The sequence below is a fragment of the Telopea speciosissima genome, chromosome 7 (genome assembly GCF_018873765.1).
Source record: "Telopea speciosissima isolate NSW1024214 ecotype Mountain lineage chromosome 7, Tspe_v1, whole genome shotgun sequence".
In the NCBI taxonomy this organism is placed as follows: Eukaryota; Viridiplantae; Streptophyta; class Magnoliopsida; order Proteales; family Proteaceae; genus Telopea; species Telopea speciosissima.
In genome coordinates this window covers 21,388,333-21,414,729 of record NC_057922.1, presented here as the reverse complement: position 1 = coordinate 21,414,729, position 26,397 = coordinate 21,388,333, and the positions used below count along the sequence as shown (strand labels likewise).

The following is a 26,397-nucleotide window of genomic DNA, read 5'->3' as shown; positions in this document are numbered from 1 at the left end:
TAAATCAAGTAGATAATGGTGAAACAGATTAAAATTAAAATTCACTTTATTTCAATTATAAAAAATAATTTTTTAATATTAGGGAAAAGGTTGGGCACACTGTTAGTATATCACAAGCTAACTCCTATTGTGTCTATCTCTCTCTTCTCCCTTTTGAAATGACTCCCTTGTACCTCCTGTTTGATGGCCCGTCCTTCCCCTCATTGGGACAAAATTTTGTTGTTACATTTGTGATAGTAATGTTCATGCTACAAGACCCGTTGATAAAGAAATGAGATATTAAAATGTATTTTAGAAAATACTAAAACCTAGGAGGGTATTTATGAACCCAAAAGGGTAGTGAGTTATTCAATTTCCTTGGCTGCTAGCCTTGTAAGAGAAACATTCCTGCTACAAGTGTAACAGTAAAATTTCCTCCCAAAATTGGCGTGACTGCTACCTTTACCGCAGCGGTGCGTTTATCTCTCTTCCTTAATGTTAATGGGTTTTTGACAAATGCCTCTCTAAAAATGCCCCCCTACAATTTTTATAATTGCAAACTTCCCTTACTTTCAAAACTTTGTAGCACTTTGGTCCCTGTCGTTAATTTGGAACGTTAGATGTTAGTTTTAGGATATATAATGACCAAAATGCCTTTCTGATAAAAACCCACCAAAAATAAAAAATAAAATGACCAAAATAACCTCATCTTCTCCAAATGGTTTAGGGTTTGAAATTAAAAATCAAACCCTAAACCATTTGGGAAAGATGAACCCTAAAATCAAACCTCCAAATTAGATATACCAAGATTCTCACTATTTGTTTGCACTTGTTGACTTGATCTCTGCATTTTGGATGAAATCTGTTGCATTGCAGATGGGTAATGTTTGGTTTTGCTGTTGGGCTGCTAACAGAGTACGCAACAGGCCGATTCAGATTTTGTTGATCAAGTAAATTAAGGTCCTTCTCTCCAATTTTGGGATTCTAGATCTGGAATGATTCTGCTGCTTGATCTTCATCACCATTATTTCCTTTTCATTGTTATAACTGTTGTAATCTTGTTCAATCTATGTTTTGTACCCTTTCGGTGATTCACTGTAACTTCACTGGACTTGATTATCTTACAACGTATCTTCACTATTCATTTTAACTGTAAAAATGTATAAGTTCATTATTTTTGCCATTCTTTAGAATCATCCTTTTAATGCTTAATATTTGACGGCTATCCTTTTTTTATTACAATCTCAGTCTTGGACTGATGACATAAAATTGACCACATAATTTACTATGAGTTTAAGGGCTACTGTGTTCTTCACATGTTAACTGCCCCACAAACCACCAATTGGATATACCCGTCATTAAAATTTTATTTTTGGAGGTTTGATTTTATTGTTCATCTTCCCTAAATGGTTTAGGGTTTGATTTTCAGTTTCAAACCCTAAACCATTTGGAGAAGATGAGAGCATTTTGATCATTTTATTTTTAATTTTTGGTGGGTTTTTATCAGAAGGGCATTTTGGTCATTAGATATCCTGAAATTGACATCTAATATTTCAAATTAACAGTAAGGACCAAAGTGCTTCAAAGTTTTGAAAATGAGGGGAAGTTTGCAATTAGAAAAGTTGTAGAGGAGCATTTGGACAAATGGATATTTTCAGGAGGGTATTTATCAAAAAACCCAAGATTTTAATAGAAAAAAAGAGTGCTGCTTGATCGTGTGACTGCTGCACCTAGACACATGAACGTTCAAAATTACCGCCCTAGCCCTCCTGAAATAAAAAACACCCAATTCACAAATTTTATTGTTACACGTTTATGTCGTATGTGACCGCTGGCGTAGGGGCCCCGCGACCAGGCGGCGATCCTCCGAGCTTTTAGATGACAAAATCGCTGTTACCCACTCTAGTGTAAACTCGCTCTATTCGTAGCTCTTTTCACCCATCCTTGATGCCCTTCTCTCTCGTCTCTTCTCTGTAAAGGGGAGGGGTTTCCGTTCCGAGTCTCGGCGACATACCATTACTGGAAGTCGTTCTAGTTGGATTCCCGCACTTCTTTTGTTTGCAGATCGACGCCATCGAAGCGATAATTACCTTCAATCTTGAAAACCCTTTTACAATTTGGTTTGAGTTTTGTTAGGCAATCATGGGCTCCGGTGACGATTCTCCTCTTTATTTTTATTTCCCGCTTTTCTTTAGTTGTTTTTTATTACTTGGTGAACTTGAAGGATGGAGATGCGTTTAATAGTTATTTATAAAATTTTATTTATTTCTTGTATAATTGACTGTTCGCACTGTTTATGAAGATGCAGATTTCAATTGTTTCTGATCTTTAATTCGAGATTAGATAAGTGGTTATGAATTAGGGATTATAAAATATCTGAAGTGTATATGAAGCATGTCCGAATTTTACTGAAATCTAACCAAGCAGCGTCGAAATATTTTTTTCCCTGTTATTTTTTTCCTAGTTTTGATCTAACGCATTCACAATACTCTGTAAAATTGGTTGTAACAACTAGTTTTTGCGAGTTAACTTGCTTTCAGTGAAAACAATTTCTTATCAAGTATTTTTTCTGAAAACGTTCGAAGTTCAATCACACGAGTGTATTTTATGTATGGGAAAATGTTCTTTGTTTGGGGATGCGGGTGGGGGTGGGGCGCAGGCCACGCCCAAGCACAGTGGGAAAGAAATGACCGCCCTGCCACCCATGAAAGGCGGAATTTCCACCCTCACTCTTATTTGCTGCTACGCGCACTCTTATAGGTTGCCACGCCCGTGTGGCTCCTGCACTCCCTCACAGAGAAACTCTTCCTTTATGTGCAATATTTTTTACTTTAATTTCTCGGTGAATTGTTTGATTTTGAATTTTGGTGCTGTTGCATACCCAGATGCTGATATGGAGGATTATGGGTTCGAGTACTCAGAGGAGGAGCCTGAGGAGCAGGATGTTGACATTGAGAATCAATACTACAACTCAAAAGGTAATCTTGGTCTTGCAGGAATTTTCGCAGTCATTGACCATTGTGAAGACCATGCATTTGATTTTCTTTGGGGGACCTAGGTTTGTGGGATGTTTTAGCTGTTCTTTGGTTGCTTCTGCATTAGAAGGCCTTGCTATTTATGTCTTCTAATTTATTATCTTTTATTGTTCATTGCATGTGTAAGGGTTTGCTATATCTGAGGATAAGATTATAAACCAACCCAAATCTGACTAGTTTGTTAATCATGTTGTGAGGCCTACCCAGGCCAATCCATTTTAAAGTCTGTCGACCTAAAACTAACCCACCAATATAGTTGTGCCAAAATAGGTATTCCTTTAAACAATTAGGATTTTTCAGATTACTACTTCTATATTTATTCTAATTTTGAGAGGCCTAGTAAAATTGTTGTCAATGCCATAGTTCAAAAAATATGACTGAAACAGCGGTCAAACTGGTCAGGCCCAGAACTGTCCTGCTCCAAAACCAAAACCAAAACCTAACCGGGCAGTTTTAAAAAAAGTCTGTTTGGTTCCCCCCCATTTTATTATATATTTTCTGAAAATTTCATTTTTATTATTTTTTTGCCCTTGTCAGAGTTGGGGTTTGTTTGATAAAAAAAATCAGTCTGAACTTACTGAACTGGAACCAAGCAGTTTTTAGATTTGCCTCCCGGTTCAGTTTTAAAAACTACGGTCATTGCTATGCCCAGGAGTTGCCTATGTTTTGACTAGGTAAACATTTGGTCCAGTACGTGCAATGTGAGATAATTGCCTTGCTGTGTGCCTCAACAGGCATTTTGGTTAGGTAGTTGCTTTGTCATAAAAGATATATGTATACTCTCTTATTTCTTTTTTCTTTTTGGGGTGTTTGTTATGCTGTGCATCTGTGTATATGATTTGAAGGGAAGAAAAAAAAAAGAATATTGTTTGAAAAAAAATGAAGGGGTCTTTAATTTAGAAGCAATTCACGATCAGTTCATGTTGCTGAAATCAATTTTGATTAGTAGAGGTTCAGATCTTGTATGTAAGCTCAGGATAGCCCTTTAATTAAAGCTGGGGGCAATTGCTTAATTTTTTCTTATTTTTAAAATTAATTTAAGGCAGGTCGTGGGGCTCTTGTTTATTTATTGATTAGAGTTTTTGAAGTTTACAATATCATACCTTATTAGATGTGGGTTGCTTGTTATAAATCAATCTCTGTCACCTCCAACAACTACCAATCTCCTAATTTCTCTCCTCCCTAAGGTCCATCATCACATATTTCTTTCCCCTTTATTTTCTCAATCAATTTTTTTCCTTTGGTGGTTGGATTAGTTCTTCAGCATAAATCTGAAAAATTCCTATTTGAATTTTGTTGATATTTTCCCATAAGTCCGAACCATTAGATCTGAGACCTCTTAGCAGTTAGATCTGATTAGTAGAACTATGCGATACCAGTCCTTGAAACAGAATCTTGGAGGATGGCCCATCACATGCAAATCTGTCTTGATCGATCTGCATCAGTTTGGTATCAGATCCAAACCTAGAGCTCTTCATCATGGAGGTTTATCAACATATCTACTACTTATTCACCCAAAAAAAAGAAAAGAAAAAGATATCCACTACTTACTCCTTTCGATGGAAGATTATACTCATTCAAAGAGGGTATGTGAGACAGAAAGGCTATGGTTATGGAATTTAGAGAGCTCACTAAAGAGAACGACGGACTAGTAAAATTATACTCGAAATTCTACAACAAGGATTGAGGCTGAATTGCTTGAAGACTTGATGTTGCAGATCCTCATAAGGAGACCATGATCGGACTCGACAATACATTATCTCACGATCTGATCGAAGTAGAAAAGCAAATCGGGATCGTTCTGGAATTTGCTCTTTCACAACAGATCTTCAACGTAAAAAATCGAATGCTCATTGATTTTGTTCAAGTTTGTGTGACATGCTAAAACAACATCAAATCGAAGTAAAATGGTGTGGGTACCGATTGGATGGTGAAGGTTATCCCTTAGTCCTCAAGTCTTTTACTACCATGGGGGAATAATGCAGAAACAATCCAAGATCCAGATTATGTGATTGGGATTAATTTTGATTAGTGTAGGTTCAGATCTTGTATGTCAGGGCAGGATAGTCCTTTCATTAAAGTGGGGGGGGGGGGGCGCGATTGTGTAATTGTTATTATTTTTAAATTAGTGTTTTTTTTTTCCTTCTGGTCGTGGGATTCTTGTTTAATTATCGATTAGGATTTCTCTAAGTTTAAAATATCATAATTTTCTTGTTGTAGATTGTTTGTTATAAGTTGTTTTAATAAACCAGTCATTATCTTATCAGAAGAAGTTGGTTAGCAGTCTAGAGGTTGAATAGGGAATTGTTTTTTTTTTTTTTTAAATTTTAAATTTCTATAAATACGTAACAACCCTTCCCAAATCGATGGAAGGATTAGTAATGGAAAAATTGGATTCTTTTGGTTGGTACAATGATTGCCTTTTCTCTCTCTTCTTTCTTCCTCCATTTTGTAAGCTGATTCTCTGTGTATGTGTGTGTTGTTGTTACTTTCTCCTATTTTCTCCTGTTTTATCTCTCTTATTTGGAAAGCTAACTAGATTCTTTCTTTTCTCAATCTGTCCCCCTTTTAATTCTACCAGTTTAGGAAACGCTATATCTTATCTGTCACCTCTGACAGTCACCAATCTCCTAATTTCTCTCCTCTTCAAGGTCCATCGACACCTTTATCTTTCCCTTTTATCTCTCTATCATTTCCTTAAATCTGAACCATTAGATCTGTGATCAGATCTCAGCAATCTTAGCTGTTAGATCTGATTGATAGATTAGTCAATATCATTGCTAGAAACATAATCTTGGAGCAGATCCATCTTGATCGATCTGTATCAGTCTTGCACCTAACATCAAATATCTGTCATGCGGCGGCTCCAATGGGGCCCAAGTTTTGTGAATAGGTTTGACCTCAGACCACATGTCAAGTTTTAGGCTGACCAAGTAGGCCAGGTGGTGAAAATGTGAAATAAACCATTAAAAATTCAGGATTACGAAGATGGTGCACACTGCACAGGAAAATGAGAGAGTGCATGGACATATATAAGGGAATGCCATTACATGGGAGGGTAAATGATTGAATTTGGGCCTGAAATTTGATGTGTCCCATCTGAACCGTCACCTGTTTATCCAATGGTTGGAATTGCCAATGTCATACTGGAAGAGGGGAGTTTGCTGTTAGGTGCAGTTTTAAAAGATCACCCACCTGGATGATCCATAACTTTAAAATATATACACTTAAAGTTAGATGTTCTTTCATGAGTTCTTCTTTCTTGCTAATACAAGTACACAACTATATATATGTTTTCCGCTTTATAAATTATACAATTTGGAGATATTAAAATGAATCAGCAGGGTTTAGGGCATTGCCTTTTTTAGGCCTTTTGACAGCACTGCTTTTAGGAATATTGTATTGTCATAATTACTGGATTTGCAAAATTCAGCATATTAAACTAATAAAAAAGGTTGGGTATATTTTTATTATGAAAAGGGCCTATTTATGAAATTAGCAAATCATGGGTGACCTCTGGTTAACTGAAAAAGTGGGAAGAGCTTCAGCTTAAGAACCTGTTGGGTCTGTATATGGCAACTTAAACCCAGCTCATTTATGAATTGGGTTGAGAAATCCAAACCCTAATCCAGCACTTGAGTAAAATTTACCAACCAGAAACCTGAATCATATATTTATTTCTACTACCTTTGTGATTTTCATGTAACATGTTTATTGTTGGGTGTTCATTTTCTCATTTACAAATCCATTTGTTTTCTTGCCCTTAATTTTTTCTTCTTTTGCAGGTTTGGTTGAAACTGACCCAGAAGGGGCACTTGCTGGTTTTGCTGAGGTTGTCCGTATGGAACCAGAGAAGGCTGAATGGTGAGTAGCACTGACTTTAATTATTTTTTTTCCTTTTTTTTCTTACCAGTAAGAATTTATAAATTTTTGAACGTATAGTTCCTCTTTTGTTTCCAGAAAAACTTATTATTTTTTACCTCACTTTATATTAAACAATTCATGTGCCTGTGGGAATCCATTAATTTATTTGGGACACGGTATTACCAGTGATGTATTTTTCATGTAGTTTTTATGGAGATGCTTACCATACAGAAGTAGCATTGCTTTTTTTATGATTATGAGGAACTTTTGCATCAAACAAAATGCTAAATTCATACTTTTGTGGCATCATTCAACTTTATGTTGTCTGTACACCAATCTGGGTATATGGAATTCATGTGTGCTATGGGTACCGTCCCATGACTCTTTTAGCTTGTACAGATCTCATTTGTCCATGATTCTTTTTTTTTCGGGTAGCTATTAGACATGTAGGGAAATTTCCAATTTGAGTTTTATCGAATTTCTATTTTTGTTAGTCTAAGTTTTAGGAAGTAATTAGTAGTGTTTGTTTTTTGGGTTTTGTAAATAGATGTGTAACCAACGATTGAAATAGTTGATTAGAAAAAGAATGAATTGAGTTGTTTGGTTGTGGCCTGTGTGGCATGCATATGCGAATTTCTTCTCCATTTTATTCTGTGCAATCTCTCTCTCCTTTTTTCACTTGTACATGGTTCTTTTACTCTGAGATTTAATACTGTGGATCTATTTAACTTCCAAGCTTCTTCCCCTTTAAACCTGTGGGCGTTAGATACTCACTTGTATTCAGATCTGAACCAGCAACTTCCATCAGGTTCAGTTGTAGGAAATACAAAAAAAAGAATCGCTTACTTGGTTATCGGGTCCTTGTTGGTTGCAGTTAAGAGGTTTAGATGTTGCTATTCAAAGTCCCTAATTTCCAATTGAATTGGAGTTTCTTTGTCGGGATTGTAGTTCTTCAGCTGCTGGTTCGAGGCCAAATGTTGAAAACGATTCAATTCATTTCCTTCCCTTCCCCGCATGATTTAACTTTCTTATAGTTAGTTGACCCAATTGTCCTCCCTTTCTTTGTTAATTCTGTCTTATCCTTATTTGTTGATTTGTTCCAAGTCTGTCCTAACGCTATAAATAATAATTCCCTTTGTGTCCTTTCTTCTTTGCCTTCCTACTTAAGCCTTTGAAATTCTGGTTATTTACAATTTTGCCATTCCTTTCAATTGTTGAGCTGTGTGATAATTGGGTGGGTCAATAAGCAAACTCAATACCACGGACCTCCCAACCGAGACACACATATTCTGACATGGAGTATCAACTAATCCATGATCAGTTACTCATCGCCTTAGCTAGAGCTGAGAACATGGAGCATATATTGAATAAGATGAGTATTACATGTGAGAGTTACATGGTCTGTAATGCAAGAATTCTAGAGCAATAGCAAAGAATTCTTGAAGATCAGAAGCAAGATCCATTGGTGGATGTGGAAGAAGTCAATGCTCGAAATTGAAGTTGGTTTCATCTGTTGTGTTTGTATATTTTTGTAGTCTCCCTTGAAAGAGATATTTACTTATTCTTCTCAAATTTGGCAGATATTTATGTGTCATCTTACTTACCGTTTGCTGAGAGATTAGATATATGGGTCATAACTCTTCATTTGCCTAACGGATCATCATTGGTCATTTCATCAGGGGATTCAAAGCTTTAAAGCAAACTGTTAAACTCTATTATCGGTTGGGGAGGTATAAAGAGATGATGGAAGCTTATAGGGTCATGTTGACATACATTAAATCAGCTGTAACGCGAAATTACAGTGAAAAATGTATAAACAATATAATGGATTTTGTTTCTGGGTCAGCTAGCCAGAACTTTGGCCTTCTACAAGAGTTCTATCAGACTACTCTTAAAGCCCTTGAGGAGGCTAAGAATGAGGTCAGGAATTTATTTGTGCTTGTACACACACACGCACAGAGAGAGAGAGAGTTTGATTTGCTATTGCCCATTTTTTGTGCAGAGATTGTGGTTTAAAACTAACCTTAAGCTCTGCAAGATTTGGTTTGACATGGGTGAATACGGACGGATGAATAAGGTAATTTTCAGGCTATATTTTGGCAATATTTTATTGCTATATAAGGCTGTAAAAGCATTAGTGTTTTCTAATTATTTCTTCAAAATATTTAGATTTTGAAGGAGCTTCACAAGTCTTGTCGAAGAGAAGATGGTACTGACGATCAAAAGAAAGGAACACAACTTTTGGAGGTGTATGCTATAGAGATTCAAATGTACACAGAGACTAAAAATAACAAAAAACTCAAGGTAAGGGTGGTTAGGACCCTTTTTTAAAATTTTTTTTATGCAGTTGGTTCTTGTTCAAGACGTTAGTACCTGACTACCATTAAATTTAGATGATACTTTGGTAACTCTACCAAGTTGTTTAATTGCATTCTCAATAGCTAAGAAATATATTTTTTTACGAACAATAACTTTTTTTAGTAGTAATATGAATGACTTTCCTATGTGCATCTTAATGGGAAAATTTGGTAGATTTTGAGCTTTCTAATCAAATTATCCGGGTCTTGTGAGTAGAGGCTGACTTCTCTAGTGCTGAGCTAGTATTACTTTGGACTTAGGAATTTCATATCCAGAGGTTTCAGAAAAATCATAATGGTACACATTGCTGTATGAATGACTTTCCTATGACTTCTCTAGTGCTGAGCTAGTATTATTTTGGACTTATGAATTACATATCCAGAGGTTTCAGAAAAATCATAATGGAACACATTGCTGTATGTATCAAAAAGGTTTTTAATTGGTTAGCAAATGGTGCAGTGAGTATTCAGTGTACCGACTTCAGCTTCAGGAGTCATCACTTACAAAAACTAAGATGCTAGCACTTTGTCAGTAAGTAGCCTATGACCTTTTTTAATTTGGAAAGAAATTTTTTTAACCTTTGATTGTTGATCCAATATCCTGGAGAGTGGAGAGTTATGGCAGGTGAGTGAGGGAGTGCGCCTGGAAATTCCTTGGTGAGGGGGAGAGCACCATTTTCTTTTTTTGGGGGGGGGGGGGGGACGGGGAGGGGGGTTGTACTAGGAATTAGGAAGTGCCTAAGTGAAACGAGTGGAATGAGGACATGTGGGAAGGTGTGCCAGGGCAATAGCTTGATGTCTGCCATTAGCACCAAGACATGAAGGAATTTCTATACAGTGTCTATCTTGCTGTCTTTACCACTGGCTGGCCTAGACCCCAATTGTAACTTTAAATGCATTACAGATCCCATAGGTTGAAGCAGTTGCCTACCAAAGCTTTGATGACATTAGGTTGAATCTATCTTTCTGGAATGGTAAAGTTCATTATTTTTCTCTCATTTTCTTTTGGATGACTAAATCTTGAGGTTTTCTCTTGTGGTGCTTTTTGTTTCAGATGAAATCCCTTTTAAGAATTGATTCTGGTGTTTCTTTATTTTCATTATTTGTTTCTCTATGTTCTGCTGGATGAGTCTTTCTGATAGTCGGATGATTGCAGCAACTGTACCAAAAAGCACTCTCGATCAAATCAGCAATACCCCATCCACGAATTATGGGAATTATTCATGAATGTGGTGGGAAAATGCATATGGCAGAGCGCCAATGGGCAGAGGCAGCAACAGATTTTTTTGAAGCTTTTAAGAACTACGATGAAGCTGGGAATCAGCGGCGTATTCAATGTCTAAAGTATGATCATGAGCACTTCCATTTTACTTTTTAAATTTGTCCCTTGCCCTCCTCTGGCACTTGCGCACGTGCTTGGGCACACACACATGAAAAATTTTCAGGACCAATAGTTTGGACCTCTTTCTTTTCCTCTGCTCATACAGGATCTTCTAAACATGGCCACTTGTTAAGCCAGTCTATATAAAGCTAGAAACAAACCATATCATGTGGTTACCTTTTTTCTGTCATTTGTGTGCAACGGGGCCTTGAATGCTCAATTGAATGGGTAGATTTCTGTCGCTGGGAATACTGTTGTCTATTGTTGGATCACATGGAATTATGGTTAATGCTTTATACTAGTGAAATCTAACGATGTTAAATAGTCAGATGAGGCTATAGATGGATCTTTAGTTTCTCTTTTAAGCTTGTCCCATTTCTGTTGTCTATGATTGTTGGTGTGCCTTTTAGAAGTGTCTGTGATTTGGATCTGGGTAGCCTGCGAACCCCAGAATTCTGTTCAGGTACAATTCTTAGAAATCCTCTGATGGGTTTCTAGAAGTCTAAGGTTACTAGGTTCAGAAATCCAATGAAACCAGAATAGCGGTGACAGGTTTGGAAACCATATTTCAAGATAAATTTGATAATTATGAATCAGAAACTCTGATGGGCTTAAAATTCCAGTCGAAGGTAAAAAAGTAGGACTAAGAATAACTCCTCAAAAGATGAGTTTGATTCAATGGTCTAATCTGGAGTTATAAGTGTAATCTACTAGGAATACGATTCTTTTAAACATAATTTCAGAATTGATAGTTCAAAAACTCATTGAGATCTTGACCTGGTCGAGACAAAAGTACAAAACTACCTATGAAATATCAAACCTGCATTGTTTCGATCGAGTTTTCGGAGATCTCGACTAGGGTGTCTATGACATAGTATTGTTCACTCTACATGGGTTGGGTGTCTATTTAATATGCATTGTTCACTCTACTTTGTAGTTTCTACTTTAAGTCTTTAACTTTTTCGTAAATAATTATTCAATATTATGTGTATTCATACATTATTGCATAATTTACTTGTTTTACTTTCCAATTATGTCTCATAACACTCAAACAATTTGTAGAATAGGCAATATTACATAAGGGTTCAACATTTACTGCCAACCAAGGATGCAAATCCAGACCACCGAATTAGGTGCTTTGTTTTTTTAAAAAACAATTTGAAGATTTAAATATGTTTATTAAGCCTAAAACAAGCTTCCCCCAAAGTTTTGGAACCAACTAAGTTCGTTTGCCCACTGAAACAAAAAAAAATGCACTGTCTCGCCGAGATTTCGGTTGTTTCGTTCTGGTCAAGACACCGAAACGAGACGAGTTTTGAACTATGCTACTGATAGCATATCTTAATGGGCTCAAAACAAAATCAAAAGTTCATCAAAACACCAACAGATTTAGCAATAATATAAGATACTAATCTGAAATAGAAAATCAAATCTGATCTTAAAATAGACTAGAAACTAGGAATCCAATTTTTTTTAGTAGTAAAAGAAGACGTACCATTAACAAGCCAGAGAAAGTACATTGGTTATGGTTCCACAGACATGAACAGGAACCTTAGAGTTACAAGCTATGAATGCTAAAAGATTAGAAAGAGAACAAAGTTTGCCATCCACATCTTTACAAAAAGAGAGCTTCTGCACAATGGAAACAGTTTGAGATAAAATGTGAGTGGTGTTAAAAAACGAATCCAGACACGATGCAGAAAAGAATAGAAATCGCAAACAACAACCACACAATGAACACAAGGATTTATGTGGTTCGGCAAGATTGCTTACGTCCACGGTGAGATGAGATTTGTTTCACTATCAATGGAGAATAGGGTTACAGCCGTTTGTCCTCACACCACTCTTAGGTCTCGTTACAGAGAAAGAACCATCGCTACATATTTATTGTGATACCCTATACAGGAATTTAACGGCCCTTCGGAATCAACCCACAAACCAAGCGTCGCAATACAAGACATCGTACCCCCAACAAGTGGAGTTCCAGGGCCACGGATGAGATACTGGCTCCAGGAGCATATCCTGTAAGGTTTATGAAACATTCCAAATATTAAAATTAGTCCATCCTAAATCAAAGGCTTTCTTTAGGCCCTTAAGGGTACCTCTAGCTTCAGGCTCAAAAGAATTGTTTGTCAAAACGCTATCTGTTTCTATCAAAATAAAAGAGCTTTGCAAAAATAATCCAAAAGCCCATCTAGAACTATTTTAGAAGCTATTAAATTGTCCTGCACAAACTAAAATGGGTTGTGTTAATGAAATGACATCAAAATTAGTAAAGGAGTTAGAAATACCATTTTGAGTGATATAAGAGGAGCAATTCACTTTGGGAAGGGGGGAGAGTCTCAAATCAAAAAGCCATTTGTTGGCAATGTCCAAGATCCTTTTCGGATTAGGAGAAAAGTTTGAGATAACAATCTGTTTCCTGTGCAACAAGACCAAATTTTGAAACCATGGTGTGTTTAGAATATTCTGCGATTGTCAAATATGAAGTTTGATTTCAAAACTCAGATGGAAACGATGGAGAAATTGAAATTCCAGCAAGTAGGATATGCACAAGATATAGGAACCAGAAAACCGCTTACCTGATTTGATGATGGATAGATTGAAGAAGGATAGAGAAGTAGATGGATATGCAATCATCCCACCTGGAATTAGGCTGACATTTTATCATCCATCCTTGGCCTCTCACCAAGGGTTGTTGCATCCTACAACAGTTTCTGAATCTCACAGAAATAAGAGGCAAAAGCCAATTTTCTATACATCAAATTTGCGGGGAATCAATGGGAGGACAACTTAGAATTCCGGACTTTGAGAAAGCCAGACTTTGTATTCCCTTTAGTCAACTCTCACCTTGAATCTGAGTCAGATAATCAATGAGAGGACAATTTGGAACTTTGGAGTACTACTCAATGAAAAAGGAGGGCACTGGGCAGTCTGCTGCTGTAACCAATATAGTTGTCACGGCGTCTAGGAAATCCAAGGCGTTGGCGTGGGTCTGGAACAAGCGAAACCAACAAGGTAACCAATACGTCCAAGGTGCCCACCTTGACAACTATGCTAACCAACCCCCCTTTCTGCTGCTATCCACTACTGCAATCCCCATCCATCGGCAATTAGTGAATGGCGATTTGATAGCCATACGAAATGTAGAAAATGGGTCTCTATGGGGCTTGCTATTGTTCTTTGTGTGGCAACTAAACAAAATGAACCACAATTTTCCAAATATGAGATGTCTTTGGGTGGAGGAACAATGCCTTGACAACTATGCTAACCAATCCCCCCTATATGCTGTGATCCGCTACTGCAACCCCCATCTATCGGCGATTAGTTAATGACGATTTGATAGCCATACAAAATGTTGAAAGCGTCCTGATACGATGAAGTTTTTTTTTTTTGTTGTTGAAGTGGGCCCACCCATTGACTTGAAATTACTTTTTTGGTTTTTTCTATGGACAATCAAGTCTTTGTCAATGTGGGTATTTCAAGCAATTGAAAATAGGATACAAAGCTTTTATAACCTACCTAGGTGAGGTGACAACCAGCTTTTCCCTTAAAACTTATGTTCTATTCTTCCTCTCCCAAAATGTTGCAGTATTTGTTACATCATGTAATGGTGAATCCTGAGTTTTTCCTTGTCCTTTGGATGTGGACTTCTGTACTATTTGGCCTAATCTTTATAATCCAAAATGAGGGGTAGGGAAAATACCAATATTTGTCAGTGCTGTACGATCCTAGATTTGTCCTCCAACTTGGCACTCTGGAGTTTCCTATAGCGAGTGGACAATGAATGCCTAATTGGATTGATCTTTTTTAGATGACTCTGTGTCTAGTGTGTGCTTTTTGTGTGACAAACATCCCCAGAGCTTATTGTCATTATCAATATAGATTCTAGGGATACAGAACTAGCTTTCATTTTTTGCCTTGCCAATCAAAGTACAGACGAATGAGGGTGGAAGCATCAGGTTCACAGCAGGCACTCAGAAACCCTTAACCTTTTAGCACCATAGTTCGAAAACTCGTTTCATTTCTGTGTTTCGGGCTGACCGAAATATCCAAAATTTTGGATATTTCGGTCGAAATTTTGCATTTTTCTGTTATGTTTCGGTAGGTCATTTCGGTGGGTTTTAGGCCAAGTTAAGGACTGAAACTTCATGGAAACCCTATTTTAGGCTATATAAACTCATTTAAATGTTCGAATTGCAAAAATAGTCACCCAAAGTGGTGTTTTGGATTTGCACCATTGATTGGCAATGTACGGTCGAATCCTAATGTATAACTTAGTTAATCATACATACACATTGTTTAAGACTTTAAGTACTAGAGGACATAATAAATTAATGATTAATAAGCAATTTAAACAAGTAAATTGACTTGGAAGTTGGAAACATAAAGTGAATGACTCATAAGTCATAACTTAAGTCATAATATTAAGTACAATAAGTAAATAACAAGTTAAGAAGATGATATCAATTTGACAATATCCCCAGTAGTCCAATACAAGTTAAGTAGTCATATAGTGACTCAAATGTTTACAAATATTCTAATAATAATTACTCCGATGTCTAGGACCGACCCCACTCATAGTCCGATGGAGCCGACGTGCATTGTTCTCCGACTGTAGGACAAATAAATGCCACGTCATAGTATGGGAGAAGAAACGACCGAGACTAACGAGGAGAAAAAACCCAAAAAAACCAGAGCTTGTTAAGTCTCGGTCGAAATTTCGACCGAGACTAACGAGTTTTGGTATTTATAAAGCTACTTTTGAAGTCTCGAGATATCGCGAGATGGTCGAAATTTCCACCGAGTTTTTGCATTTTTTTGATTCGAGCTTGTGTTTTGTTTCGGTAAGGTCGAGATACTCGAAATATTCAAGATCTCGACCGAGATTTCGCGAGATTTAGTACTATGTTTAGCACGGATCTTGAAGATTTCCTACTGCTGGGTTGAGATTTAGTTGGGTTGGATTGTATATTGTAACAAATCTAAACCTTGATAATCAGGACCTGCAAAGAAAAAGAGAGCTGAGAGAAAGACATGATTAAGGAAGAAGAAGACTTGTGCGATAGAATTGAATAATCCATCACTACAAGTACAACCAAGGTTCCTTTATATAATAGACCTGGACAGATTAGATACTCAAAATAGAACTCTATTACATACTTAGAATAGAACTCTACTAATTAAGCCTAAACAGAATAGGAAACTAGGAGAACGTAGCCTAAACTACTAACCCAAGATAAAACCCCATGGTATGAAGAGGGTTGTGGCTCTTACAAACTTATTTAAAGGATAAAAACCAGTCTCATTCAAAAAAGGAAAGGCCTAAGCCAATGCTAAATTGATAATGTATTACATGTAACTTGGTCACATAAACTGACTAGGAAGCTAACCCAAATAAGGAACCTAATTAAATTAATAAAGTAATTCTCGTGTGCCAACTGTCTACCCATATTTTAGGCCCATTAAAGTGGCCCATTATAATGAATACCCATTGGACCAAAGGCCCAACACATATATAACCCAGCTCAAGGCGTCTTTCCACTAAAATAGGCCCAATTTTTTGTTTATCTACGTCATCCTCTTAAAAGTGTACAGATACATTCCCTATATGCCAAGGTGATTCATCATCCTCCTGTAAATAGATTTTATCTTGGAGTATGGAGATCGAATTATGTAGACACATGCAATAATTCTTGTTCACACTCTGCTATGTTTGCTGCTTCAACGAACAGATATTTGGTTCTGGCAAACATGCTGATGGAATCTGAAGTTAACCCATTTGATGGGCAGGAGGCAAAGCCGTAAGTTCTTTATGAATTCACCTTTCATGTTTGAGGGATTCTTGTTGCATATGGCCTCTTTTCCTTTATTTTTCTTGTCTTTTTTGTCACTTCGTCTAACAACTAGTGTTTATGTTTTGCAGATACAAGAATGACCCCGAGATATTGGCCATGACGAATCTGATAGCAGCATACCAACGGAATGAAATATTGGAGTTCGAGAAAATTCTTAAGGTAATATGTTCCTTTTATAATTATCATACCCTGATGTCTTATGGTGGATGATTTTTCAGTTCCTCTTTGTACCCTGTTTCTCTCATGGGATTCACTGTTGTTATTTTTTATCTCCAGAGTAATAGGAGGACTATAATGGATGATCCATTCATTAGAAATTACATCGAGGATCTTTTGAAAAATATTAGAACCCAAGTTTTGCTTAAGCTCATCAAGCCTTACACAAGAATTCGAATTCCATTCATATCAAAGGTAATGTATACAAGTTGCCAAATTTGTCTCTTTGTTCGTTTGATCTCTGTTATGTTCTTTTTCTTTCCATGACTTCTTTTGTCCATGTGTTTTTTCCTTGACCAAGTATTTGGAAAGAGCAGACTTGTTATTTATCGTAACAAACTCAAAATTTGGTGGGTCTGTGATGAGACTACTATTTGAAATAGGGCTGGAATAGTAGTACTGGTGGAACCCACCTCTTGTTCCAACCTGATCTTTATTAAGATGTATCGCACAAGACTGCTTTCCTGGAATCGGTTTTCTTTATCTTGTCGTTGTGATACCGATATTGTTATATTAGAACATCTGTTAGATTTTCAAAATCAGATGTCATTTAGTACTTTAGTTTGCCGGCCAAGACTTACTATTCTTCAGAACAATTTTTTTATGCCAGAATGATGTGGCAGTTCTGACTATTCGATAGGTAGGTCTAGGTTTGTTTAGCCATGTGTCAATTTTCAGGACCTAACAACAACAGCAACAACATAGGCTTATCCCAACTAAATGGGGTCGGCCACATGAATCTTCGATCTCCAATCAGTTCTATTCGATGTCATATCTGGTATAAGGCCTAAGTTAAGCATTTCTTTCCTCACCCCTTCTCCAATGGTTAATTTAGGCATGCCCTTGGCTGTTTTAGTACCTTTTTTTTTTGCTAAACTCTTTTAGTACCTTCAATCTGAATCAGATCACTACTTCAAACTGGAGCATCCCAAGCTCTTTGTTGAACATGGCCATGCCACCTCAAACGACTTTCACGAAGTTTATCATGAATCAGGGCTACTCCCAACTCAGCTCTAATATGGTCATTCTTTATTTTATCCTTCCTAGTATTGCCACACATTAGTGGGGGTGCGGTAGGAAAGAAGAGGAAACCTGAGATAGATTTCAGAGTTGCTTGGGGGAAAGGGGAAGCATTCATGCAAGCACACACTCTCATAGAGTAAAACTCAACAATTTCTATCAATTCACTATTCAATCTGTTCTCACATTGGTTAAAATGCAAGTATTTAAAGGGAAAAATAACAAAACTCCTATTCTAACTACAAAAACTGAAAATAACAACTTGCGATTCGAACTCAAACTCCTTCGTAGTCAACCCAAACAAATAAAAGACTGAAACAAATAAACTAATAAATAAATTAATATTCTACTTCCAACCCTTGTTGGACCAAAAACCATTGGACCGGTTCTGTTTGGGTTTGGGTCTCCCAAGCCTTCCATACCGGTCCAACCAGCCAAGTGATACTGCATTACACATCCATCTAACATCCTCATCTCTTCACTTGGTTGATCTATATGCCGCTTCTTAATTCCCCAACATTCCGCACCATACATCATAGCCGGTCGAATGATAGTCCTATAAAATTTTCCTTTAAGCTTTAAAGGGATAAGCTGATCACACAGCACTCCGGACGCACCTCTCTGCTTCATCCATCCTATTTTAATCTCTAGGCAACATCTCCTCTATATCCCCTTCTTTACTTAAAATTGAGTGCATGTATCTAAAATAGTTACTTTGTGGAATCTCCCTCTCTTCCAAATTAACCATTCATTTACTGTCCTAGTGTGGCTAAAGTTACACACCGTATATTCTGTCTCTATTTTACTTTATTGAAGACCTTTTGATTCCAATGTTGATCTTCATAACTCCAACTTGGCGTTAATCCCTGCATTTGTCTCATCTACCAAAACAATATCATCAGTAAAAAGCATACACCAAGGAACCTCATCTTGTATACCTTTGGTTAAATCATCCATGATTAGCACAAATGGGTAAGGGCTTAAGGCTGAACCTTGATGTAACCCCCAAATTGGTGGAGGGCCGGTGGAGGAGAGAAGAAAAGGGAAGAAATCGCACAAGGAGGGGGGAGGGAAGAAAACTTGCACACAGCTCGCAGGCTACTCAAACCATAAAATCAATTCATTCTTCAAATCTGCTTCAATCGTGGGATTCGTGGTTACACATCTATTTATAAAACCCAAAAAATAAAGACTCCTAATTACTTCCTAGAACTTAGACCAACTAAAATAGAAACTCAATAAAATTAAAAAAGGAAATTTCCCTACATGTCTAATAGCTACCCAAAATAAAATTACATATCTTTCCCAAGTAAAATAAATCCTAAATATCCTACTAAACCAGTACATGGTTGGGGTCCGGCAAAGTTCAAAATCTCGCTGATTTCCGATATTTCGGCGAGGCCGATACGAGATGCTATGCCGAAAAGAAAAAATGCAATATTTTGGAAATTTCGGTCTAAAAAAATGCACTGTTTCGTCTAAATTTCAGTTATTTAGGCATTTTACACCCCAAAATGGCCAAGCAAAACTCATTGAAAAAATATAATATTTTCGGCGAAATTCTGTTGAAATTTCGGTATCTTAGAAATTTAGATTTGAGCGAAATGGCCTTCCGAGACGAGATTTAATACCACAGAGTGCGGTTCATCTTGGTTTGGATATCCAACTGGGTTTGGGTCGGTCCAAGGTAGTGTATCTGCATCACATTGTAATTGGGAATTCGCTACCTTGTCACCCCACAGTACTTATGCTAATCACTGCACCATCATACATATCTTTAATTATGTCCACATAGTTACATGACACCCTTTTCTTCTCTAGTATATGTCAGATTTACTCTCTAGGGACTCTATCGTAAGCTTTTTCTAGATCAATAAAGTCCATAGGAGATCCTTCTTGCCCCTCTCTCTATCTCTTTCCTTGAGTATCCTAAGTAAGAAACTAGCATCCATTGTGGATCTGCCTGGCATAAAACCAAATTGGTTCTCTAAAATAGTATTTTCATTTTTCAGGTGAGTTTCAATAACCCTCTCCCATAACTTCATCGTGTGGCTCTTTAGTTTTATGTCTCTATAGTTATTGTTGCACTGAGGCTGTGTTTGGCATGCAGTCTTAGAATGCATTCTACGTCGATTTCACATTCTCGGATGATAAATATAGTTGTTTTTATCATCCGAGAATGCGTTCCAAGAATGCTTACCAAACACGACCTGAGTATTACTCTTATTTTGTTAATCGACACCACAATGCTTCTCCTCCATTAATTTGATATTTTCTTTGTGTTCATAAGCTTGTTAAACAACTTGGTTAGCTAAGATAAACCACAAATTCCTAAGCTCTTCCATACTGTAAAGAAGCCCGTCTGGGCCAGGGGTCTTGCTTAATTTCATTTTTTCTTAATGCTTCTTTTACTTCATACACCCTAATTTTGTATATATATTTACCCCATGTGGTGTCAAGATGAGTTAGTGCAGCCTTCTGGTGTCCTATTACTCGAAGGATCTTCATTAAATAGGTTGTAGAAATACTTTTTTCATCTTTCCTTATGTCCTCATCCCTTATTAGTTCTTTACGATCATTGTCTTTGATAGTTGATACATCTGACATGGTCCAAATCTCTACTCATCCTTTCTCTCATTTTAGCTGTCTTATAGATAGCCTTTTCCCTGTCCTTTGTGTTCAGATTATAAAGATCCTCACATTTCTTTGCCCTTGCTTTCCCCACAATCTTTTTGGCTTCGTTGTTGGCAAATTTATACCTCTTTATTCATTTGTCAAGTCTTAAAATTAACTTTCTTAGTCTTAGGGTCTGTATGGTAACCTTCCAAAAAATCGTTTCTGGGGGCAGAAATGGAACAGATCCTGTATTTGTTGCCCGATCCATTTTGGTGTTTTTTTTGAAACAAACTAGGCAATAGAAATGGTTTTGGCATGGTTATGAGAAACACAAAAAAGAAGCTCCAAACAAACAGAAACACAAACTGAAAACAAAAATGTGCACGATATGGACTCAATATTCATGAATCACCACCACCACCTCCACCGTCTCTGCCACTACCTCCACCTCCATCACCGCCGCCTCCACCGTCGCCACTACCACCTCCACCACCAACTCCACCACATCTCTACCGTTACCACCAACACCACCACCGCTGCCACCACCACTGCTGCCACCCCCACCACCTCCTCCACCACACTACCACCGCCACCACCACCACCACAAAATAGAAGAAATTCTTCTCTTAATATGCGATCCATACATGCTTCTTTTTTTTCTAATGGCAGAAACAATTTTTTTCCAATTTTACCATACGACATTTGTTGATACAGAATTATTCCAAAATCACAGAAACACAAAACTGTTTTAACTTAGAAAATATATTTTGGAACAGAAACGTTGCCATACAGACCCTTATGGCTGCCTAACCTCATCATCCCACCACCATGTCTCCCTTGGGGCATAATGTTTATTTTTTGATTCCCCTAGTACCTCTTTAACACCTTTATTAATACAAGCCATCATCGCATTCCACATCGTATTAGTCCCACTTTCCTTGTTTGACCACTTTATAGATAAAGGAGTTCAAGGAATCTCCTTCTAACCTTCACCATCTTATCTTAAGGAAAATAAGCTCCCCTATCTTGTGATACTGTGTGGTGAGGCAAATATCTAGGGCCACCAATCTTTGTTGAGTGGTTAGGCTCTCCCCAAGTATAACCTTGCAATCCTTATAGAACAATTTGTTGGACCTTCTTGTTAAGAAGAAATCTATTTGGCTAATAATGAGGTGGTAAATATATGTTGTGTAACTTTAGCAACACTGGGACGAATAATATGAGGTGAATATTGATGAGAGGGAATACCGCAAATTGATTACTTTATATATCTAGGATCAATTGTAAATAAGGAGGGTGACATAGAAGACGACGTTGCCCAGAGGATTAAAATTGGGTGGATGAAGTGGAGAGGTACGTTCGGAGTTCTGTGTGATCGGCGTATCCCTTCAAAGCTTAAAGCAAAATTTATATGTCTATCATTAGAGCATTTATGATGTACGAATTGGAATGCTGGGCTGTGAAGAAGTGTCATATAAATAAACTTGGCGAGTTGGCGTTGCAAATGAGGATGTTGAGATGGATGTGTGGGAAAACTAGGAATGATAAAGGAATGACCATATTAGAATTGGGTTGGGAGTAGCTCCGATCTATGATAAACTTAGAGAGAGTCGTTTGAGGTGGCATGACCATGTTCAACGGAGGCCTTCGGATGCCCCAGTTCGAAGGAGTGATCTTATTCAGATTGGGGGAACCAAAAGAGCTAGGGTCAGGCCTAAGATAACCATAGGAGAAGTGGTGAAGAAAGACATGCTTATCGTAGGCCTTGCTCCTTGCATGACTTCAAATAGAGCTGATTGGAGAGCAACGATCCATGTGGTCGACCCCATTTAGTTGGGCTATGATGCTGTGATGTTGTTGTTGTAATACACTCCAATCTCGAGGACTGGAGCGGAATGTTGAGCAGTTAAGAAGCGATTCATAGCTAAGATGGGTTGATGCCCTAGAGTTTGTGTTGATGTTGTTTGCTACTTCCCTTTACTTTTATATTTTTAATATTCTGTCTCTACTGTGATCCATGTAGCCGACCCCATTTAGTTGGGATAAGGCTGATTTATTGTTGATGCCCACTTTTGTAGGTAACTAAATTCTCTTCACTCTTTTCAAAAAAAATGTTCACGTTGGATAAGTCATAGGCTACTGCAAAGTCTATAACTAAGATCCCCTCCCCATTCCTCTCTCCAAGACCATAGCCTCCATGTGCTTCATATCCTCTACAATCTCTCCCAACATGACCATTCAGATCACCCCAATAATAATCTTTTCTTTGACTAAAACCTTGCATTAGTCCATCCATGTGTTCCCAAATTTTTAACTTATTATTTTCATCCAATCCTACTTGGGGTGTGTAGGCACTAATTACATTGACAACCTCTTTTTCCAACTCAAGTTTGATGGATATAATCCTATTTCCAAATCTTTTAACATCCACCACATCATTTTTTAGGTCTTTTTCCACTACTATGCCCAATCCGCTTCTATTACTTTGATCTCCCGTATTCCAAAGTTTAAAGTTGTCCAACCTAAGTTTTTTTACCCTTTCATCTAGTCTCTTGAATACAAGCAATATTAATCTTTCTTCTCCTCATAACATCTATCAACTCTAGACTGTTATCTGTTAAGGTTTCAATATTCTAAGATGCTAATCTAATGCTGTGCTTTTGGCCTTGCTACTTAACTCGCACTTGTCCACTGTACGAGAGCCCTTGCAAACTTCTCACCGCATCCGGGCGTCGACGAGGCGCATCGCTCACAGGGGACACCCTAACAAAAGATCTGTAAGACATGGTACGAAGAACATAAATGTAATCAAAAAATGGGATCGATGTAAAAGAGGAATTGCTGAAATATATTAAGGTGCCGGCCGTGCATGCCTGACACACCAATAGAAATGCCCCTGCACCGTCTGGTAGTCCCTAGATTTGCAAAAGTTTATTTTTCCTCGTCATTGTCCATTTGGGCTGAAACTTGACATGTAGGCAAACCTGTCCACTAAATTCTGTCGTGGTTTATTACTCTTTGGCAGTTAGGCTCAACTATATATATATATATTTTCTTTTTCTTTTTTGTGGTTGTACTTTATTACTGTCATATTGCCATATGTTATGGGTTTTTTCTTGGTTACTAATATTCATTTGTTGCACAGGAGCTTAATGTGCCAGAGAAAGATGTCGAACAATTGCTGGTCTCGCTAATTTTGGATAACCGTATCCAGGGGCATATTGATCAAGTTAATCGGCTGTTAGAGCGTGGGGACAGGTTAACTTTTTTTAACTCTTGACATTTTTATTTGAACTTCTCTTTCCCTTCCTGATGATTCAGTATTCTATGTTTCTTATTTTGTTTCATTAAAAGCATCAATATGCAAGCTCTGAATGTAATGTTAATTTCTTCTTGCCTTATTGATGAAATGTATCATACAGGTCTAAAGGGATGAAAAAATATGCTGCGATAGATAAATGGAACACACAGCTCAGGTCGCTCTACCAAACTATCAGCAATCGAGTAGGATAATATTTGTCAAGTAATGTATCGACATTCTGCTAGGAAGAGCTCCCAGTTTTGGTATACTGTGGTGTTAAGTTGGGGGAGGGGGGACTTTTCATTGATTCAAATATCCCCATTCATACCATAGAGTTAGGCAACCTGTGAATACCAAGAGGGGTTTTTATTTTGGTATTATTTGTTATAGACTAAACTTGTGTAATGTGTACATTCGAAGTTCGTTTCTTTCATGTCAATCTGGTTCCTGACAGGTGTTATGTGGAAAGGGAGATAGGTTGAGACATTTATTTGTTTAATTTCAAGTACATCGTTGATTTCATAATTTAGTTTCTGGAAAAAGTGATAGGTGATTCAATTTACTTGGACTGAAAAATTGGATTGTGTGAAAAATTGTCTTAATCCTCTGATCAGTAAACAGTATTTTGGGAGAAGATGAATTCATACATGTAGCATGTTAAGTGCTGTGCAAAGATTGTGATTTAATTAAAGAGTTGTAATCGTAGTCTGTGATTGAGTAGGTGATTCTTCTTTTAGTCCCTTTGTGCAATCTTGTACATTCTTAAAATGGGATACTCTCAAGACATAAAGGGTAAAGACTCCCCCCCACCCCATCACAGCTGGCAAGGGTAATATGTGGCAAAGTTAGCCATTGGATGAGCATTTCTGTGCAAAAAATCTTTGGACTGTAATATCATAGAGGAAATAGACTGATGTGATAGAAAATTGGATTCTTATTCAAGGGCTTCAACCAGCCAGAGTCTAGTTTGTCACCCCCTCTGGATATGGAGGAAGTTTGTCACCCCCTCCTCTGGATATGGAGGAAATCTATCTCACCAACTTAAAGGAAACATTTATACAATCGAAGGAAGGGTAAAAAAAGGAGAGCATTCGTCAGAGTCCAAAACTCAATTGGAGAGATGTTTTCTAACAACATGCTCATCTATCAGTTCTTTGGATTAGTTATGAATGGTGAATAACTCATAATTTTTATCACAGAAGGTATAACATGACCGGGTAGCCGTGATCTGTACTTGGATATATTTTCTGTCAAAGATTATTTGTTTTGTAGATAGGTACCTAGTTCTATGGCAGAGGAAAGGAAGATGTGAACCAGGAGGTTTGAAACCAAGACTCTTTGTAGGGGGGGCTTTTTCGTTCCACACTGTTATCAACTGCCTATAGCAGTTGTTCTTGGTTATTATCATAGATTTGCACAAAAACAAAAAAATGTTATTATCAAAGATTGATTGGCCCTAATGTAGGGATTTCACTGCGTAATTACTTGTAGAAATCCTTTGATATCAATTGTGGATTTAATAAACCCATTGAAACTCCGGAGTTGAACTATTTTCGACTTTTTAGATGGGCTGTGATAGTGATCTCTTTCCCACTCCCTCGCCTCTTCCCTGCCTTCTTTCTCCCCCTTACCTCGTCTGCATCCACCTCCACATACCTACCTCTTTGCATCCCCTCCCCGCCTCTTTTTCTCTCTCCTCTCCTCTACGACCCTCCCGTCCTATATCTCTGCATCTTCCTCCGGCCCTTACATCTCAAACTTGTACCACCTTACCCTATCCCGGCATGCCACCACTCCAATCCTTGTCCTCTCCCTGCCTCTGCATACCGCTCCTACCATAGCTCTCTCTTCAGAGCCCTCCTGGATCCGGTTCCTCTCCAATGAGGAGCGTCCCCAATGAGCATTTCAACTGTTGGGCTGATTGGGCGCACGCCGGGATGTGTGCTTACATGTATCTCAATGCCTACACAGCCAGCCCGGCCATTGGATGCCTCATTGGGCGATCTCCTCATTGGAGAGGAGCCCGACTCAACCCCTCTAAATTCCCCTCCTCGCCCCCCGCTTATGCATTTCTCTCAACGCTCAAACAAGACAAGTTGCAACCAAATCCCGTAAAGGAATCATCCCTCTACATCTATTTTTTTCTTTCTTTGGTAACCATAAACGGTTTGGAATCGTTGATTGAGTGGAAATTCAATGGAGAGTTTAGATTAATTTAATGCCCTATCTTCTATTACAATAAAAACACATGAGAATAAACTGTTGGCAGCACTTACGACCTACCATCACCCAACCCTTACATATTTTACTTAAATCTAGGTAAAATCAGTTTTCGTCAGCATTTATCACATGGTAGACATGAATGGATGTGGGTCCATGTTATAAAAGATTCCACCCATTTTAAAGGGTTTTCTTTCTTGTCGTTATGCCTGGTGAAGTACATGTGTTAGTCCAGTGATTGAGGATCAAACAAGTATTTCATTGGTACAATTTCAATTTAAAATGAGTAGAAGAAGTGACTAATATTACAAAAGATGTCAATTTGTATTTTATATTTATTTCCGTTTGATGGCATTTTAATAATTTTACTAAAATTTTCAATCACATTTTAACCAACTTTCTTTTTATTTTTGATAAAATTTGATCATTTAGATGTATGGGTTCTCTACCACATGGATTAACTATCCATTTAATGTTTAATGTCAAAATCAAATGACAAATGATGAAGAGTTATATTTCACTAGGCATAGTGACGCCTAGTAATTTGACT

The 26,397-nt window shown here is 37.5% G+C and overlaps 1 protein-coding gene across 1 annotated transcript; it reads left to right on the top strand.

The window, feature by feature from the left end:
• Positions 1 to 1,983: 1,983 nt before the first annotated feature.
• On the top strand, positions 1,984 to 24,092 carry LOC122669149 (COP9 signalosome complex subunit 2). Its single transcript, XM_043865832.1, has 12 exons — positions 1,984 to 2,131; positions 2,865 to 2,957; positions 6,800 to 6,878; positions 8,558 to 8,798; positions 8,881 to 8,955; positions 9,048 to 9,182; positions 10,392 to 10,579; positions 16,352 to 16,420; positions 16,543 to 16,633; positions 16,751 to 16,885; positions 23,472 to 23,584; positions 23,749 to 24,092. Exons 1-12 carry the CDS (start codon positions 2,122 to 2,124, stop codon positions 23,837 to 23,839), a joined length of 1,320 nt encoding a protein of 439 aa, XP_043721767.1. The 5' UTR covers positions 1,984 to 2,121; the 3' UTR covers positions 23,840 to 24,092.
• The last annotated feature ends 2,305 nt before the right edge of the window (positions 24,093 to 26,397 follow it).